This window comes from Epinephelus lanceolatus, chromosome 19, assembly GCF_041903045.1.
Source record: "Epinephelus lanceolatus isolate andai-2023 chromosome 19, ASM4190304v1, whole genome shotgun sequence".
Taxonomy (NCBI): domain Eukaryota; kingdom Metazoa; phylum Chordata; class Actinopteri; order Perciformes; family Serranidae; genus Epinephelus; species Epinephelus lanceolatus.
In genome coordinates, this window is record NC_135752.1 from 16,983,937 (window position 1) to 16,997,966 (window position 14,030).

The window sequence follows — 14,030 nt, forward strand, 5'->3', positions numbered from 1 at the left end:
AGATTTAGCAAAACGCTAATTTCCATTTGTAGTCCTACACGTAACTAGCCTGGAAATCCAGACTCAAATCTAGAAAGATTTTGAGTCTGGCCCTCAGCGATACACCCTTCCTACCCAAGGGGCGGCACTAACTGAGGCATATTAAATGCCGCCGCACACAATTGGATAGCACGATAGCCAATCAGAGCAAAAAACAAGGTGACGTATTCATTGCACTAAGCCCCATTTGTTTGCCAACCAGTGGGGCTAACTGATAAACATCCTTCCTGGAAACGAAGGCTTCTAGGGCAGTCTTCTGTTCCTCTCTCAAAGAAAAAGATAAGCGTAGTTGGCTTAGCGTTTTTTTCCAAAGCTAAACTGAATGGACGCGGCCCTTCAGCAGCTGCCATCTTGGCTGTTTACTTTTAGACTCCTACAGTGCAGCGCTGTCCTCATCATGTTACGCCCGCCCAGAGCCCGCCTCTGTCAGGTAGACTGATCTGATTGGTCCGATGGCGATTCAATGGGCTCTGCTCGTCGGGGCCAGATCCCCGTGAAGAGCAAATTTTAATTTGCTAGGGGCCGGGCATCTGGATTTCCAGGCTGACACTTAACAAGTAGACGCAATAAATAAGAATAAAATTCAAGGTGCAATGCAGACTACAGTTAATCCATGTGTCTTACATAATTAAAAACAAGCAGTGTGGACACACTGCACAGTACAAAATACAATATTAAAACACAGTGTGCACACTGCATGGCTAGCTTGGTTAGCATGGCGCATTTAGGCCTACAGCTATAGCTAACGGTTGATAATCCTAATGCTAACTTTTGCTAGCAAAAAAACAGGCTTAAAACCATTAAAACAAAATATACTTAGTGAAAAACCTGCACATCAGACTCCTTAGAGAGTCTTTTAGTACAACCAAATGCTGAACAAGACTCACGCCGGGTTCACACTGGACATGGAAGTGCCACAAAGTGCGCCAATTTTTCGTGGAGCACTGCCTGCATTCTTTGGGTGCCCATGTTAAGCAGTTGGGTTGCTCACATGGAAAGCACCATGGCCATCTTGTCATTCACAGCGATAGTTTTTTGCATCTGGTCTATTTATACTGCAGGCGGTGAGGGAATCTGTCAGGAAAACATTCTCATCTGTTATGAACAATATAAAGGATATATTTGATATGATAATGATCCGATAATGATAAATGATAGAGTATGCATCCCATGCTTCCATGTATTTTTAGTTGTGTCTGAAGAGAAGACCGCGACAGAGCAGACACACACACAGGCACACACACACACACACACACAACAGCTAGACACAGAGCTCTAAGTGTGATTAGATCAGAGGAGAGGAGCAGAATCACTTGCTGACCGGTGCAGCGAATTGCACCTCTGGTGTGAACAGCCAGGCGGCTGTGGGAGAATTGACATATCGGGTTGCTTCCACATCCAGTATAAACATGGCTTTATTAAGGTGACCCAAGAAATGGAAATACAGATATGGCAACACAAATGAAATGTATAATAGTGTAATGAGTTTAACGTATGCAGGCATTATAATCTATGACTAAAATACTTAATTGCAACAGAAATGACCAGATTTAAGGGGTAAATCTCATCAAACTTTGGGTTGCAGAATTACTTCTTATATCATTGTGATGATGTCAGAACTTTGGAGGAGGATACAGGATTTTATGCCTATCACATATTAAGGCATTCTCTTCTATTTTTATGATAGTAAGAACAATAAAATCCCCATTTTCAAATCTCCTTATTGTACTGTCACAAAGTGAAGTGGACAGCAAGCAAACCCTAATAAGATTTAAATACATGCTTTAGTAAGATTAAAATGCTATATAAGCTAAAATCTTCAACATGGTTGGTCTGGATTGTGGAGTGTGCGTATGTGTGTGTGTGTGTGTGTGTTTGCATTTTATTCATCTGCATCTGCTTCCTGGCTGATTTTTACGTAGAATTCATACGCATTTATCGAACACAGCACAGATTTCAATTAGAGCAGGCTTTCAGAGTGAAATTATTGAGACGATAAAGCCTTTTGTTTGTGCTTGATCTGATGGCGCTTTAGTTGCACTTTATGTCACACACTTACTGTAATTGGGCTCATCGCTCATACACTAAAGTCTGCATCATTAAACATATCTAAATTCAATCTAAATCTAATTTTGAGGAAATGCTTTTAAAACTATCAGTCAGTAATCAGGAAATTACCCCACACCCCCACCCCCCACACCCCTCCGTCTATAGACTAAAAAGAATTAGTTTTATGCTCATCTCAGCAGTGTGGAGAATGTCTTTTCTTCTACCACCTGAATATACATCACACCTTTCAGGTGAAGGTGTGAGCATATATATCACATATCCAATCCGGATGACAGAGCAGCATGCATGTGTGTTTGATAGGTGTGTGAGAGAAGGTGCAGAATCCATATGGAAATAGAAACATCTCTGTGATTGACAGAAGAACAGATGGTGATGAAAATCACAGTTTCCTATTCAATTTGCATCAAAATGATGACTCCTTTAGAGTCAGCCCATACATCAGAAATGCTCTTTTGCTGTTTCTCCCCCAGAACAACCAAACACACTAAATTACACGTATTGCTTGTTTTACAACAAATAACAACATATATGAAACTTTCTACACACTTATACCACACAAACCTACTTACAGGAATGCCTCATCAGTGACTTTCAGTACCTCAGTATGTCATGCATTAGGCACTGACTCACCAACAGAGCTCCTTCTTCGGCATTTCAGACAGCCCAGTAGTTTTATCCTCGGGGCAATGTTATTTGGTTTTTCTGTAACCTTCAGAGAAACAGAGATGCCTGTAATGCCTGTCTGTGGGAATGTTTTCTTGATGTATATCTAAGCAGAAACACAAACAAACATCAAGAAAATCCACACTGATATTTTCAGGATATTTTTGTTATTGACGCTGAAGGGTACGGGAGAATGAGGCACAGTTTAGCAAGTTGTATTGTTAGTTTTAGGAGTGTTGTTTTTTTTTTTCTTCAAGTTGGAGCTTTAGAAAAACGAGAGAAAAGGACCTTGAGCAATTTTAATCAAAACACAAATGAACATCCCCTGACACTGGTCATAGAACTATCTCGAATAACCTGTTCTCATTCCAGAGTCGTTAAATACCACCATTTGGCCTTGATTTTACGGTCAGACAAAGTCAAAAAACTTGCCCCTGTTGCAGCAGAATTTTACACTGTTGTGTGGCGTCAACTGAAATGCTGCCAGATGTAATTTAGGGACTTGGAATGTCTTTACAGGGCGGTTGGGAGGGGTGGTGGGTGGGTCCAACAACACAGGACTTTCAACCAGGAGGCTGGTGTTTGCTTCTTATATGAATGTAGAGCCTAACCAGGATGTGTTTTCTAAACCTGGCCACATGCTTTTGTTGCCTAAACCTTCCTACATGTGTTTGTTGCACAATGAAATAAACGTAAATATGCTATGTTTTACCCATGTAGGTTTTTAAAAAAAAAAAAAAAAAAAAAGACTGTATGCATCTAAAGAGAAGAAAGTGTGCATTTCCTGTGAAATTGGAAATGTATTTTAAAGACACAATACATGTAACAGGCTTAAATTGACACAGCATCCCAGAACATTAACAACAGATGCACCCAGGATACCCAGCACGTAATCTTATACTAATAATAATAATAAACTTAATTTATATAGCACCTTTCATACAAGAAATGCTTTACAAGAGCATTATAAGCACTGAGTGCTTCATGTGAAAATTGACATAATGGACATAAATCAGATGTGGCAATTCACTACAAAAGGAAATTTAAAAACAGCTTAAAACATGGGTTCACTGATTCTACAATTTTCATTAAAAGTGGTGGTGATTTAAGATCCTATCAATCAAATCTCATAGCATTTTTTCTTATGTCACCTTTTAGGCCTTCTGACGTCATTAACAATCAGAGCTTATAATTCACAACAGGCACAGACCCACCAACAGACATTGATTAACTTCTCAAGAGATAACCTTGCTGCATGTATTGTCCCACAGCTGCCCCAGTATCTACTACCACCCACTTGTGGCACTGTGGATCAAATAGAGCTCACAATATGTGAGTAGATGTTGATGTGAATGTCCACTGACCAAGCTGCGATATGTGACAAGTTGGGAATGAGAATGCGTTGTTTTTAATATTTATATCAGAGCGGCTAAATGAGCACAACAGAATACTAAGCTTCTGCATCAACACACTCCACCAGATTAAAGTTTCAAATTATTTTTGCTTCACTAAAATAAACTTTTATGTGAATTTTGAGATCAGGGAGCTCAGAACTGCTTGATGAATTATTAAAGCACTCCAGTCTTTTTTTAATGTCTTAATTATTTGACAGATTTAACCACAGTGGTTCACCGCCAGATAGTGTTTTGTTTTTCCTGAAATGCATTCTGTGAGATGGAGTGGGGTTAATTAAGGTGTTACCACACTGTATTAATCACTGCTTTACAGTTAGTGTTGAAAAATGAGTTATTTTGGTGTGAGCAGTTTTTTTTTTTTGTCCTGCGATTGTCAGGGAATTTGCACGTTGGAAGGTGAGGAACACAGCGATCGAGAGAAGGGACCTGATCCGGAACCCTGTGCCACTCATGCCTGAGTTCCAGCGCAGCGTACGCTTGCTGGGCCGCAGACCCACCACTCAGCAGTTCATCGACACCATCATTAAGAAATATGGAACTCACATTCTCATCTCAGCCACCCTGGGAGGTAAGAGAGGTTTCATTCAGTCACTCTCATGCTTGATTAAGAATTCTTTCGGATGGTTTAAAATGATTCTTATACATGGGTTGTGGTTTGCATACATGCCTCATGTCAATGAAATTACTTTATGGGCAAGGTTCCTTTCAGAGGCAGAATTTCTTGGGCTGCAGATAAGACTTGAGATCATAATATTATGCAGATTTAAATATAATAGCAGGTCTTCAAATGTCCATTAGGGCTTGCAACATATACCCCTTTACACCTCACATTAAAATGCATCTCATATCCAGATTGTATCTAGATGTGATTTAACCTGATTACATCTACATCAGATATTATTACGTGTCTCCAGTGTCCACTTTGAGGTCAGATTGAGATCACATCCGTCTGTCCAGCTCAAACAACCAAGATAAAAAGAAACAAAAAAGATGCTTGTTATCCGTGAAGCTGCTCTACTGTATAGACTTTTGCTTGCTTTTGTAAGCAGGGGAAGAAGCCATCTTTGACAACTCGAATGCCAAAGAGGAAAATGCTGCATTTATGTCAGCTGCAGTCAGTGCCACCACTGTCCAGAGGATGATCTGGATCAGGGAACGCAGGCCACACTGGTAGAGAGGATAGTGATGCCAACCTTTATGGATGAAGACTGGGTGTCAAACCCAAATATATCCATAAGCTTTCTTACCAGTAGCTTAGCTTGCAAAATGGCTAATGGCTGCTACCTCGCTTGGAACAGGCGCTCATGATTACATTAATCCGCTTAATTAGTTGTAGTATGTGAACTGAAAACAGTATTGCTCAGTGTGGTCACTAATCACCTGTGGAGGTGGACGGGCCAATTGGATAACAATCAGTCCTCAATGTGTCTGCATTTACAGCTGTACTGTTATGTGGTCAACCATTATGCAATTGCAATCCAATCATCCAAATGTGTTTCAATGCAAGGTGTTAAAGGGGTCTTATGTACTTTCAGGTGTGTTTCCCTGAAATATAGACATATAAAAACATGGCTGAGAATTGCTTCCATGATGTGTAAGAGGAGGTGGATTGTGTTTCTAAACAGAAAAGCATAATACACATCTGTGCAGAAAAGTCAGATTAGATACTGAATTGAAAATGTAAATTTGGTAACCCTCTCTATGAAGACCACATCTACAGTGCATCATAATGCATTTATAATCCTTGATGACTACACTCGTAAACACATGTAATGCTTACTGACAGCAATCATAAAATATAGATGTGATAATGAATCATAAGTGTCAAGTGTCTTATCGATGCTCTTGACTAGTTATAAACTAGAGGTTGACTGATGGGGCTTATGATGCATTATGAATAAATACTCACCTATCAACTCTATAATCAAATAAGGACTCATAAATTCTATAATAGTCCATGTAGTATTATAAATTATCATTGTATGTAAGTAAAGTGAGGTATATTGATGCATCTATAATAATGCATGGTTAATCATAACATTTCATTGTAGGTGCTAATTGTGATGCATTTTCATATTAAAACAATCTATCATGCATAATGGGTGATTAATGCCTACCATACAATAGAATACTTTGACAATACTACTTTTAAAAGACTTAAAGGGATAGTGCACCCAAAAATGAAAATTCAGCCATCTCACCCATATGCCAAGGGAGGCTTAGGTGAAGTTTTAGAGTCCTCACATCCCTTGCGGAGATCCAAGGGGAGAGGGGGTAGCAACACAACTCCACCTAATGGAGGCTTACAGTGCCCCAGATTCAAACATCCAAAAACACATAATTGAAACCACAAAATATCTCCATACTGCTCGTCCGTAGTGATTCAAGTGTCCTGAAGCCCCGACATAAAAAGTTGTTTGGAAAAACGTCATTTGAAGTCTGTTTTTAGCCTCATTGTAGCCTGTAGCTCTAACTGCTAGACTTCAAAAACTGTTAGCTTCAAAAAGGTAAAAAAAGTGGACAGACATTGTTGCAGCCTTCAAAATTGCCAGTGAATATGCTATATGCTATAGCTCGCTAGCTAGCTCACTAGCTAACCACTGTCCCTATCCCAAACAGGGTTACTTGAAAGCTAACGTTAACTACTGCAATGTTTGATATTAGTCTACAAGCAAACCGTACATTTCAGCCAAAGATTTCTAGCTTCACTCATATAAGTGGTTACATGATGTGATTTTTTAAAGCTAGTAATCTTTAGTTGAAACATTTAGTTATCTCGTTAGCTAGTGGGCTAATAACAATCATTCCAGTGGCTAACGTTAGCTTGGAAACAGCCCCTACAGTGGTTGGCTAGCTTGCGCGAGCATACAGCGCACTTCTAGGGGATTCCGAGGACCGCAGCAAATTCTGTCCACTTTTTCTTTTCTTCTCTACCATGGTACAACGAGAGGACATGTCAAAGAGGCACTTCCGTTTACTCCACAACTCCACAGTACAAGAGAAACAACCAAGTATTATTTCCTTATTTACCATAACACAATATAAATGTGGTCCTCATAGAAAGTGTTACCACAAATTTTATTAATTAATAATAATGAATATGTATAATTGAAATTGATAATTACTATTCCCACATAAAAAATAAGCCTTTTAATAAGTATAATACATATTTCTCTATTCTTTTTTTACAAATAAATATCACAATTCAATGACCCCAGCTAATTATACTGTGAAACTGCAACACCATTGTGGTTGCCCTCCTGGATTTTTCATCTGCCTGTTTGCAACAATGTCAGAACAGCTCAGTGAAGCAGTTTGGGGCCAACTTTTTCTCCAGGGTGTTGGAAAAACTCACCCACAGCAAAACTGCAGCAACGTCACAAGAGGGCAGGACAAAGCAGACTGGAGACATTTCCACAGACCAGAACTGCTTTTTCTTTCCTCCAAAGCAAGATTAGGGCATCTTAAGGTGACCGCAGAGAAAGATCAGTTGAACCATTTTATGAGACATCTTTGCTCCCGAGCAGCACTTGCATCCATAAAGCAAAGCCGACCGAACAGCACTGACAAATGAGCAGCAGTTTCAAATCCATCCCCAATATTACAAAGTGAGTTTAAAGATTTAGCATTTGGCCAAACAACCCCAAGATTTAAGAGTTCACTGAAAGTCAAAATCTGAAACCATTTTGTAATTGGATGGTTAATATAATGAGTTTGCTGTATTAGAAATTAATACTCAGCATATTAAGCCCATATTTAAATATGAAGAATTCCTCTGCAAAAACAGATAAAAGACTTTCTTAAAATGAATAAATCACCAGTCTGATTGATATTCCTTTGAGCCACGATAAGAAAACATGATTTATGAAAATTTAGACTTTGACTTTCAGCCAACACCAGTTTGACTGATAATCCCTGGCTTTCACATGCACGCACACACACACACACACACACACACACACACATGCAAACATGATTGCGGATAATAAATCAAAATGAAGCTATCTGTTTTTGTAAATGAACCCTTGGTGCATAGGGAAGTCTATATTCACGCGGGTGGATTTGTCAGTTGTTCAGGGTCGGTGACTCGCACAGCATCGACTCCACACTGACCAAAGAGAAGCACAAACTCTATTCTGAACAGGTATTCCATCTCGCCCGGCTTAAGTGGATTTTCCAGCAGGACAGTGACCCAAAACTTGCATCAAAGCTATGACAGGACTATCTTATACCCACAGTCACCAAACTCCATCCCCACTGAACACATGTGGGAACATTTGATAAGTGAAAAGGCAAGACGTACTGTAACACCTTAGAAAATAACGTGAATTCTCACAATCTTCAATATTGTGGAAGCAACATGGGGCTGCCAGCTGGAGGCTGTCAACCTATCGAATATAGAGAACTCAGACTTTCCATGAAGAGCTTTCCTTGTGTGAGAAATGACCAGTCTGTATCTAAACATATACCTTATGCACATATTTACATGCAAATAAGAACATCGTGCAATTAGCAGTTTTCACACTTTTTCTATAACAGATAGAAGTACCAACTGTGATAACAAGATGCAGAATCAGGACTTCAAAAATTCATCTTCTCAATCGGCTCCCTAAATGCACAGGGATCTAAGTACACAGCTTCAATTTCATTCGCAACACCCCAAGACCATTATTGTCATGCATATTGTAATTGCATTTTTATGTACATGCCACATTTAACCTGAAGATAATCTTCTTCAAGCACTTGTACTTCAGGTAAATGGGGGAGGATGATTATCATACATTATGTATTGCTCTGATTTAGCCACAGGCACTGACTTATTAAAGTGGAAATAGACAAGTTTTTTGCTTTAACTTATTATTATGAACTTTTAATCTCTATAAACATATTTCTGCACAGGGCAGACGGTACACGATTTTGGTATGGGAGGTGTTCTGGTTCAGTAGTATTGACTAATCACGATTGAAAATAGTTCATGAGAAGCACAAAAGAGGTGGAATGTATTTTTAAATACTTTAAAACTTCAGTTAAACACCTAGTCCCTTTTACTAGCCTGGTGTGGCTACATATTTTGACGGATAAATGCCTGTCTCAATTAGATGCCTAATCTGATTGTCAAGCAATTATTTATTTTCTTTTTTAATAGAAGCTCTTCAGATGTATAAAAGCAGGTTGTTGGCTACCTCAAATAATGTTTCCATTCCTCAGTTACCCTGTAAGATATTCATATTCATCTAGTCCATAAGGGTCCTCAGATCAAAAGAATCAAAAGGGGTTTTCATAAAAATCTTCCAGTTGTGAATATTGTTTTAACAGGATAAAATGGTGGTGTGACGGTATAGCAGGTGTCGTAAATCTTGAGTGCTGAAACCCTTTCTCTCTGATGTGCTGTCTGTTGGAGCTAGATCAAATGAGTAACTCAGTATTTGATATATTATCTGAAGCCTAATTTTTAAACAAGTACAATTCATACTGGTTTAAATAAACAATTTGGTTGTATTAATTTGATCTTTGCTGAGCAACAGTTTCGTGTGAAAGGAATTAAAGGCCTGTCCCATATAGATGCTTGTCCCTAGGCCTGTTGATTTCACTGATTTAAGCAAATAATTAATTGAAGTTTTAAGGTATGCATTCATATGCAGATATTTGTTTATAGAGATTAGCCGAAATGACCAGCGCACTGAAGAGACCAAGAAGAAAACAGACCAGAACTCCTGAAATATTGGTCATTGCCCCCAGACACTTCCCTTTGTCAGACTGATGGGCTCCCAGATTGTTGTGAAGTAAATGATTACGATGATGATTACTATGTTAGAGTCACAGAATAATGACACCACCTTTTAGATTGTCTCCCTCTAAATCTCGGTGTCACTATTGAGTTCTGTCTGCCACAAAGTACAAACTCCCATGGGAATGAAGGTTCGATTTACGGCACACAGGAAGTGCATCCACCATTGTGCAACCAGAACAGGAAGATGATAGCACTTTTGTTTTTCCCGGTAGCTACCAGTAGCTATACCCTGTCACCAAAGAGTATCATTGTAAGTTCTTGCAGTTACTAGTGCTAGTAGCAAAATGGCGGATGATGGAACAATGGAAGTAACTGTGGAAACTGGTTGTTGTTAATCTTGGGTTGTTGTCTTTGCCACAGCAACACATAAAATAAAACCATTTTAAAGAAGAAGAATAACAGATTCACTTTGCACATTTGAGGTAGCATATATCAGAGAAGAAGCTCTTTTAGAAACTAGCGTGTACAGAAAAACTATTTTATCATGGAAACATTGCTATGTTGAATATGTTTTTTATTTTATTTTATTCTGTTATTATTGTTATAGCTGTTGTTGTCAGTGTAGTTGCTGTGCATTTCTCTCTATCTCCCTCTCTATGTATCATTTTGTCATATGGATTGTCTTTACTGTCTCTCCTGGGAGAAGGATCCCCCTTGTAGTTGCTCTTCGTGAGGTTTCTTCCATTTTTTCCCCATTAAAGGTTTATTTTTGGAGATTTTTTTTCCTTATGCACTGTGAAGATCCAAGTACAGAGGGTGTCGTATGTTTCTAAAGCCCCCTGAGGCAAATTGTGATTTGTGATATTGGCTTTTTTAAATACAATTGAATTGAATTGAATCAACAAATAAACCACCACTACTTAAAATCTTGCAGTTGCAGGGTAATAGGCCCACATATTATTAAAGTCACATTAAATTCCCAATTACAAAAACCCACTGTGTAAGGAGGAGTAAATGCCGCTAATGGATGATTTCAGTGTTTTGGATGTGCTTCCAAAATAAAAGTTAAGCACCCCTGCTGTCGGAGTCTAAATATAAATGGCTTCTCCCTCGAATCTCTTATCTTATCTCAAGCTCTGAGGGACACATGAAGGCAGCTAACTGTGCATACTTTGCCAATTGCGTTTCAAAGATATAATTAGTAAGATTATCCGGTCTTTTACTCCAACTCTGTATTATATAACTGTATGCATGAAACATTGCCAAGTAGTCGCTCCAGTTGTGTTAAAATGATGTTTGTCGCTTTGTAATCTCGGAATCAAATGCCATTGTCGTGTGTTCCCTCTTTTTAGTATAACACTGCACAGGCATACTTGGAACCTTAATTGGGGTATGTTTGCTCCAACATATAGCAAGAAATGTAATTTAAGGATAATGTTGAAGACCCTAAAGATTAGGGTCAATCTTGCAGACATTTAGTGAACCTTCAGATTATGTGGAGATCCTTTGTATTTGGAAAAGAGACAGTCCTTATTATCCAGTCCTTCGGTCCAATAATTACAGAACACATTGAAACATTTACTGTATATCAGTAGTGATACTTTAACAAGACCCATCAATGCTTTAGCAGTTAGCAGAGAAAAGAAATCCTGTAGGAGACTTCTTTCATTTTAAAATGCTGCAGTCCACTTGATGTCAAACACTAGGCTTTAATAATTTAGCTAAACTGTGCAGAGGAATATCGGGTGTGAAGGGTTAGAGTTGCAATATGCTATACCCCACTCTGTAAGGTGATTCGTGCTGAGATACTCATTTTGGAAATTGGAAATACAATATTGGTCTGAAACATTATATGAAGGTAGAATGTAATTAAGTGTGTCTAAGCTCAGGAGAATGCCACCGCCACAGATGCACCAGGTGGCTAAAATTGGACAAATCAACCGCAGAAATAATCCCAGTATCATTTTCAGCCACAGCATCCTTCCTAATATCATTGTGTTGCATCATTTTATATTTGTCCTGTTTCTCTTTACATTTCTTGCCTTTCATTCATTTTTAACCTCTGCCTCCTCTTCTCTACCTCTGAGTTATCACCATATTATCTATAACCTTGAGGCCATCTTGTTTCGAGTTATGGGTCAGTACTCTCTTACCTCAATCTTGGGATTGCCCATTAAAGAACACAGTTATATGAAGCAATAAATGTGCACACCAGGCTAGTGATAAAGTAAGAAGAAGAGGCTAATTCTCTCTTTAGCCACCTACATTCTGTGGTCTCAGGAGTCATTATACACTCGAGAGGAAAGAAGTGAATTCTCGTTCTCACCAGCTACTTAGAGTTGAGTGGTCAAGTGTGAAGAGCCCTATTAGAGGTTTCCTCCTCTGAACTGAATAGAAATGGTTACCATGCATGACCATTGGACCGTTTATATGTCACCTGGCTTCTTTTTTTTTTTTTTTTTGCCTAATCATTGGGCATGGTAATCTTCCTCAAGTGCCACATCACTGCTTGACTGAGTGAAATGCTGCTGACTGATAAAGACCTTTACGAACATATCAAGGAAGCATCACATCAAGATTAAAGCAACCTTTCTTACTTTCTAGCTTTTTCTATTGGGTTTTCAAATTTATTTCATACTGCAATATCTCAGTTGGATAGTTTGGTGTTAGTATCCGATTGACAGAGTGACAAACTGACAGTGTCACAAGCATATTTCATCTCAGTAAGTCATCATGCATAAATGACACACAGTTTTTAATCAACGGAGCATTCCACAATGACCCATGTGATCCTTTTAAAAGAGTCTCTGATCTGGCACCCCTGCAGTTGAAGCCACTAATAGTACTACTGATGTTTATGAGTGGGTTCCTAATTTGTGTTGTGCACGTGTACTAGGGGACGCGCATGCAAATTCACACACAGTCAAACAAAACCAAAAGAAAACTCCACAGGGCACCTTTAGGGTCAGGTTAAATTAAGGCAACTAATGTCCATGTTCAGATTTAGGGGAAGAACATGGTCATGGTTAAGGGTTGGGTAAAGACTGCGTTCAAAAAAACAAACTGATGTAGGGATTTAAATTAAGTAATGTACCACAGTCTCCTGTGCTGACACACTTTCCATGTCCAGCCAGTCACCCTTTTCTGTTCCGTAAGATTTTTGTGTGACAGTAAAACCTCCCACATCCTTTGCCATTGCCATTGACAAGTAGGCATTGGCACTATAGAAACATGATCTCTCGTTTCTTTAGTTTGTTAACAACAGTAACTGTTGGTGAGATTCAGATTCTGTATACAATATTAAAAGCACAACAGAATTTAATCTCCTCTTTTTCCCCCTCTTTTGTTGTTTTTTCCTTTTTTTCCCCCACCTGGACCTTTATGCTCTGACATTTCTCCTCTAATCATCACGCTGTAACCTGTGACAGGCTGTTATGATACCATAACTATTGCACATTCACATTTATGTTATTTTTGTTGAGCCACAAGCGGCACACTGGTTTACATTACCAAAGGATTGTGACAAAATCCCTTTATGACACAGACTCTCGTGTGCCACTGCGAGAGAGCAGAGGGAGAGACACTGTGCTGCTGCCAGAGGAGCCACTGACTGGGTTCCCTCTTAGCTGTAACTCACTAATAGAGTCTGAGTAGTCTGGAGCTATTCATAAAACATTCAGGATGCCCAGGCCTAACGACGCCACAGTTTATTGACTTTATGTAAATAGATGCAGTTTTGTTGTATGTGCACAGGGTGGCGCACTAGAACAGGTAACGCAGGTGATGAGCAGGAGGTGTGTGACAGGGTAGGCAAACAGTTTTTTGACCATGAAGTGTGGCAGCATAATGAGTTCGTAGCGTGGAAACTAGAACTGATGAATTGAAACTTGGACAGTTAACTATTGACTCAGAAACTATTAAATGGAAACCTACCTGAGATTAACAGATTACAGTGTTTTACCTGTGTGAAGGTGAGCACATGTGAAAATAAATGGGTCACCGCACTCAAAGAAACCTCGGATGAAGTAGACATTGGTTTACTGTTGTTGCCCAGAACACTTGTCTGAAAGTTTTCCCCGTTCACCCTTCAGAGCCTTAAATATAACGTTTTC

General features: G+C 39.1%; 1 protein-coding gene across 1 annotated transcript in view; it reads left to right on the top strand.

Moving 5' to 3' along the window:
* brinp1 (bone morphogenetic protein/retinoic acid inducible neural-specific 1) overlaps positions 1-14,030 on the top strand; it is a 168,651-nt gene that overhangs the window by 72,186 nt on the left and 82,435 nt on the right. Inside the window, exon 3 of the mRNA XM_033646845.2 lies at positions 4,565-4,755. Coding sequence (XP_033502736.1) covers positions 4,565-4,755 — 191 coding nt within the window. The remainder of the gene's footprint in view (positions 1-4,564; positions 4,756-14,030) is intronic.